This window comes from Caretta caretta, chromosome 9 (genome assembly GCF_965140235.1).
Source record: "Caretta caretta isolate rCarCar2 chromosome 9, rCarCar1.hap1, whole genome shotgun sequence".
In the NCBI taxonomy this organism is placed as follows: Eukaryota; Metazoa; Chordata; order Testudines; family Cheloniidae; genus Caretta; species Caretta caretta.
Genome location: NC_134214.1, coordinates 10,979,624 through 10,985,623, shown reverse-complemented (window position 1 = coordinate 10,985,623; position 6,000 = coordinate 10,979,624). Strand labels below are relative to the sequence as shown.

General features: G+C 46.5%; 1 protein-coding gene across 2 annotated transcripts in view; it reads left to right on the top strand.

The window, feature by feature from the left end:
* Positions 1–1,690: 1,690 nt before the first annotated feature.
* Positions 1,691–6,000, top strand: part of FXR1 (FMR1 autosomal homolog 1) — a 64,160-nt gene continuing 59,850 nt past the window's right edge. Inside the window, exon 1 of one of the 2 annotated variants that reach the window (XM_048865240.2) lies at positions 1,691–1,994. In XM_048865240.2, coding sequence (XP_048721197.1) covers positions 1,944–1,994 — 51 coding nt within the window. In that variant the 5' untranslated portion in view covers positions 1,691–1,943. The remainder of the gene's footprint in view (positions 1,995–6,000) is intronic. The other variant, XM_048865241.2, reaches the window with a different exon arrangement.

Here is a 6,000-nt window from a genome sequence, read left to right as displayed (position 1 = left end):
TATCCCACAGTGTAGGAAAGATAGGAAGTATGGCAAAAGACCATACTGGCTTAACCAGAAGATCTTCAATGATCTGACCCTCAAAAAACAGTCCTACAAAAAGTGGAAACTAGGTCAAATTACAAAGGATGAATATAAACAAATAACAAATAACAGAAATCTGATGAGGTTCATTAAGGATAAGTGCAGGGTCCTGCACTTAGGACGGAAGAACCCAATGCACAGCTACAGACTAGGGACCGAATGGCTAGGCAGCAGTTCTGCGGAAAAGGACCTAGGGGTGACAGTGGATGAGAAGCTGGATATGAGTCAGCAGTGTGCCCTTGTTGCCAAGAAGGCCAATGGCATTTTGGGATGTATAAGTAGGGGCATAGCGAGCAGATCGAGGGACATGATCATCCCCCTCTATTCGACATTGGTGAGGCCTCATCTGGAGTACTGTCAAGCCTGACCTTAAAAACTTCTAAGGAAGGAGATTCTACCACCTCCCTAGGCAACGCATTCCAGTGTTTCACCACCCTCCTAGTGAAAATACTTTTCCTAATATCCAACCTAAACCTCCCCCACTGCAACTTGAGACCATTACTCCTTGTCCTGTCCTCTTCTACCACTGAGAATAGCCTAGAACCACCCTCTCTGGAACCACCTCTCAGGTAGTTGAAAGCAGCTATCAAATCCCCCCTCATTCTTCTCTTCCGCAGACTAAACAATCCCAGTTCCCTCAGCCTCTCCTCATAACTCATGTGTTCCAGACCCCTAATCATTTTTGTTGCCCTTCGCTGGACTCTCTCCAATTTATCCACATCCTTCTTGTAGTGTGGGGCCCAAAACTGGACAAAAAACATTTGATCCAACTCTTTGGCAGGGCACAAACAATCAGTGAGTAAACAATACAGGGTTGTGGGAGTGGTGGAAGAACTGTGTGTGGAATAGAGTGACCAGATGTTCTGATTTTACAGGGACAGTCCTGATATTTGGGGCTTTTTCTTGCATAGAGGCTTATTACCTCCCACCCCCCTCCCGATTTTTCACACTTGCTGTCTGGTCACCCTTGTGTGGGAGGTGGTAAGGAAGGGATGAACAATGTAGCCTGCTGTCCTGTGCCTATGGAAGGCCCCCTCTCCAGGGTGGGGAAGGGAAACAGGTTTCCTGGGTCTGATCGTGAAGAGCCCCTCCCAGGGGTAAGGTGTAGTCACCAGACACTCAGGCCTGGGAGGCTTAGCAGCTGTAAACGGAGGAGGGGAGTGAGCCCCCCCATAGTGCCACAAGTCCTCCTTTTCTTTCTGCGGATACAGACAAACAGGGCTGCTACTCTGAAACATCCCCTGGGATGAGCCAGCTCCCGCCCAGGCTGTGTGAGCGTGTGGGAAGGAAGAGACCCTTCTCCTGGGGACTAGCCACCCCGCTCCCGCGTCTGGCGCCCTGAGGGAGTTCGCCCGGGGAATGGGCTAGGCGGGGGCTAGCGTTAGGCCTGGGTTGGCGGGGTAACGAGGCCGCTGCTGGGCACTAGCCAGCGCCGCGCTCTGTGGGGGGCGGCCCGGAGGGAGCGCTGGGGACAGGCGGCAGCCCGCCCTTTTGCGCGTTCGGAGTCAGCCCGCGCCCTGGGGGAGCCGGTTCTGCTCCGCCCCGGGGCGGGCGAGAGGGGCCCAGGGCGCGAGCGGGACGAGGGGAAGGCCGGAGGCGACCCGAGCAGGAAGAGGGAGCTCGGGGAGGGGACAGACGCCCCGCCCGGCGTGAGAAGGAATTAGCCGCTGCAGTGTGTGGGGAGGGGCCGGGGAGCCGAGCGGGAACACCCCCGCCCCTCCCATGCGAGGGGAGAGGGAGGCGAGCCAGCGCCGCCCCGCGGCGTGTGAGGACTCGGAGAGGGAGCCCGGAGAGCGCCCCCTCCCCCCCAGTGGTGACAGTTTCTAGAAGCCTGTCCCGGCGTCCTTTGCGGTCTCAACATGGAGGAGCTGACCGTGGAAGTGCGCGGCTCCAACGGGGCCTTCTACAAGGTATCGGCCCGCGGCGAGCAGCGGGAGCGGGGCGGGTAACGGTTTCCGTGTCCCGGGCTCGGCCTGTCCCTCTCACCCAAAGAAACCGTTAGGGTAGTTTCGGGCCCGGGGCGGGCAGGTGATAGCGAGGCGGGGCCTACGGGGCAAGGGTGTTCGCGGGCGGGGGGGAGGTTTGCCTGGGTGTAGTGGGGAAGGGTGGGCTGGAGGGAGTGCGAGTGTTTGGGGGCGCTGGGAGAAGGGGGTTGGGTTGTGGGGTGGGCTGGGGGAGGGGCTGCCTGGGGAAGGTGGCTGGGCTGGGAGGAGACATCTGCGTGCGTGGTAGGGTTTGAGCAGGAGTTTGGGGGCGCCTAGATGAGGTTTAGTCTCAAATGATGGGGCTAGTCCCATGTAAAGTGGAAGGGGGAGTCTGCTTTCATTGGGTCTGAGGCAGGTTGTCAGCTGACAAATGGAGAAAGATTTCTTCCTTTTTGGGGGTGAGGGTTTGGATTATTATTTGAAGACTAGAAGCGTTTTGTAGGAGCGTGGGGGGTGGGGTGGATTAAATTGCTGAAAATAAAAGCCCATATAATATAATGCTTAGGGACCTGGAGTTTATTTATGTCATCAGAAAGCTTCCTTCACCACCACCCTCCCTGGTATGCCAGGATGTTACAGAATCAATACAAAATACTCTCAGCTGTTGCCTGTCAGTCTTTTTCCCTAAGCCAGGCCTGAGATGTTTGAGAATCCCAGCTCTTTTTATAGAGAGAGCCCTCTGTGTTCCTTCACAGGAGGGCTGATTGCAGCCATCATTGTGAGCACTCACTTTATGCTCTGCTCCCTGTGCACTTAATTTCAGGACTCTCTTAATCACTTACATCTAATCATAGATTTGTAATAGCCCACTATGTCAGACAGTGATTTATTTGCCCTTTCCATGAGTTTCCTGTTGGTTATGTCTGTGGATTTACATTGGATATCATATGGTAATTTTTATAGTATGTAAACCCAGTTGGTGTTTTAAGGATCATAACCAGCTGATTTTACAAGTTTTTGACTTTTAATAGGTAGCTGGTTGATAAACTATTAAGAAGGACTCTGATGGAAAGAACTTACTAGGGAAAATTGTATTTCCACTCTTAATATGTAGTGTTGAATTTTTTATTCAGATCAAGAGTGATGTTTGACTTTGACAAAGAAATTTTAAAAGTCTTATTGAGATTTTGAAAGTCTCATCAGAACACACATTAAAATCCTTCATCGTAAGAGAAAGATGCTTTTAAAAAAGAGAAGGGAGTCTTTTCTGCTGGTTAGAGTAGTCAGGAATTTTATCTAGATACTATTCCTGGCTCTGCCATTGCCTTGCTTTGTGACCTTGGACAATTTACTTAACTATGCTACAGTTTCCTCATCTGTTGAAGAGTACAAGGGTTTACAAGAGTGTTATGAAGTACTTTAGACTCTTTGGATGAAAGGATATGTGTACATTCAAAATTATCATCGTAAAAAGCCTGCTTTATAATCTGGAATGATGAAGTGTCCCTCCAAGTAAGTGAGAATTGGAAGGGCTGGATCTTTACTATTGTGTATTTAGCACTATAAAGGGTGGTTAATGGAAGTAATGGGCCATAGGGAGATGACCCTAAGTGGGTTTTACTTAGAAATGACTAGTTTGGCAGTCAGCTCTATTAACTGAGGTCTGGAGTAAGGATGACATTTAATACTGAAGTAGTCCAGTTATTAAGAGTTAGGTTTATATTCCAATTTCTTTCTGGGGTTGAAATGTATTGAGTTAAGACTTTTGGTCACCTTGTGATCCATACCCACACACCCTTTCAGAAGATCCTGTTTTGTTTTGGTAGATAAATACGGTGAAATAACATCTACTGATGGTCAGGTCTGGTTGACCTAAAAAGCTGTTGCATGTTAAACAAATAAAGGTTGCATGTGTGTCTAGGATCTAAATTGCTTAATTTTTCTGTCTAGGGTTTGGGTGGGAGGGAGGGAGGAATCAGATTGATGCTTTCAGCATCCCTGGGTAGTGATAGAATAGCAAGACTTACAAGGGGATCACTATCTCAGGTAAGATTTGTGTATTCTCAGGTCAGTGTATGGAAGGCATTACCTTGTTCTTCTGAAGGGAAAAAAAACATATTAGCATGACAGGATGAAACCTGAGGGCTGCGCTCTGTCCTGGATTCAGACTCACTATTGCGGTATACCTCAATCATGTCATGAGATGTGAAACTTACCCACCATGCCAACAGATACAAAGCCAAGCTGCTAATTGTGTAAAATAATTCTTGTATAAATGACTTAACTGCAGCTAAGCTATAATCATGTGCTTACAAAAATCTTTAATATTAATTCAAGGTTGCCATATGTTTTACTGTATTTAGTTCTTTAGAGCTATGAACATGGCATCAATAATAGCTTCTCTTGTCCCTCACTAATTGCACTTCATTTGCTAGAATTATAGAGTTTTTTATGTGTGTATTATAAATGACACAATTTAGTAAGGAAAATGGTTAATGTACTTTTCTAAAAATAGAAAAGATCAAAATCTATTTTTCCACAATATAAATCAATTTAATTAAAAGCGTAACTGGTTATGGTGTATGCTACAAGAGGGATTTCTTGATGGTTAGCTCTTGTAATATAATAATCTGATTTAACTCTAAACCAGTGATTTTCCAATGAGGGCTGCTGCTAGTTCAGGGAAAGCCCCTGGCGGCCGGGCTGGTTTGTTTATGTGCCGCAGCCGCAGGTTGGCCGATCGCTGCTCCCACTGGCTGCAGTTCGCTACTCTAGGGCAATGGGGGCTGTGGGAAGCGGCGCGGGCCGAGGGATGTGCTGGCCGCCCTTCCCGCAGGCCCCATTGGACTGGAGCGGCGAACCGCTGCCAGTGGGAGCCGCGATCGGCCGAACTTGCGGACATGGCAGGTAAACAAACCGGCCAGGCCCGCCAGGGGCTTTCCCTGAACAAGCGGCGGCCCTAGTTTGAAAACCACTGCTCTAAACCATTAACCTCCAAACCAATTTTAAATATTTTTTGAAATAAACATTATCTGACAAGGTTCTGTTAATCATTTTTACTTTATCCAATGGACAGAGAGTACTCTTCTCATCTTACTCGTCTTAGAAGGTTCACAAATTAAAGCCCTGGTCCCTCAAGTTGTTTCATGTGGACTGAGATCTGCCTGCATGGAACAACTTGTAGGATTGGGGCCTAAGGTATGATGAGGCCAAGGCAGATAAGTTGAACACCAGGTAAATTAATCTTTGCAGGATCCTTCAGATGAGCATCTTAAAAAAAACCCAGGTTTTAATAGTGTGGTCAAAAATAAAGAAACTAAGTGGTACAATACTGTTGCAATTCTATTTTGCTATATTGCTTGTGTGCATTTATGGCATATACAGCAATGCAGAATACTACTTACGTACTAGGGTGCCACATTGTAGTTACTGCAGACACTATACCTTTGAATTTCCTGATTTATGTGCATTTGTATTCTCAGTTATTATTTAACCGTAGGGTCAAAGTACATTTTGTTGGTAAAATAAAGTTAAACATATTTTTGAAGGATTATTTTTATCCAACACACATTTGTAATAACTAGACTTTCATGCTGAAAAATAACACACAATGGACTAAAAATATCCCTAGCATAAGCAGGTGCAACTCCCTGTTTGTTACCAGTGGAAATAATATACACTTATGCCCAGGCTAAATTTGAGCCAGTATTGACTAATGCTTCAGGTAATCATAGGAAAGTTGTGTATATACCAGATGTCATTCTGATTCCCCAGAAATTCTGTCTTAAGAAGTGACCATTAATAGTAAACTACCAAGTGGGGCCAGGGTAGGTTGATTTAAATACCAAGTAAAAGCCTTGATTTAAATATCCAGTTTTAATCAACTTTTCCATTTGTGCTTCAGTTCTTCTCTAAAGAGAGATTTATTCACATTGGTTGATATAACCATTAAAACATGCTGATTTTACAATTAATTAGAATGTGTACGCTA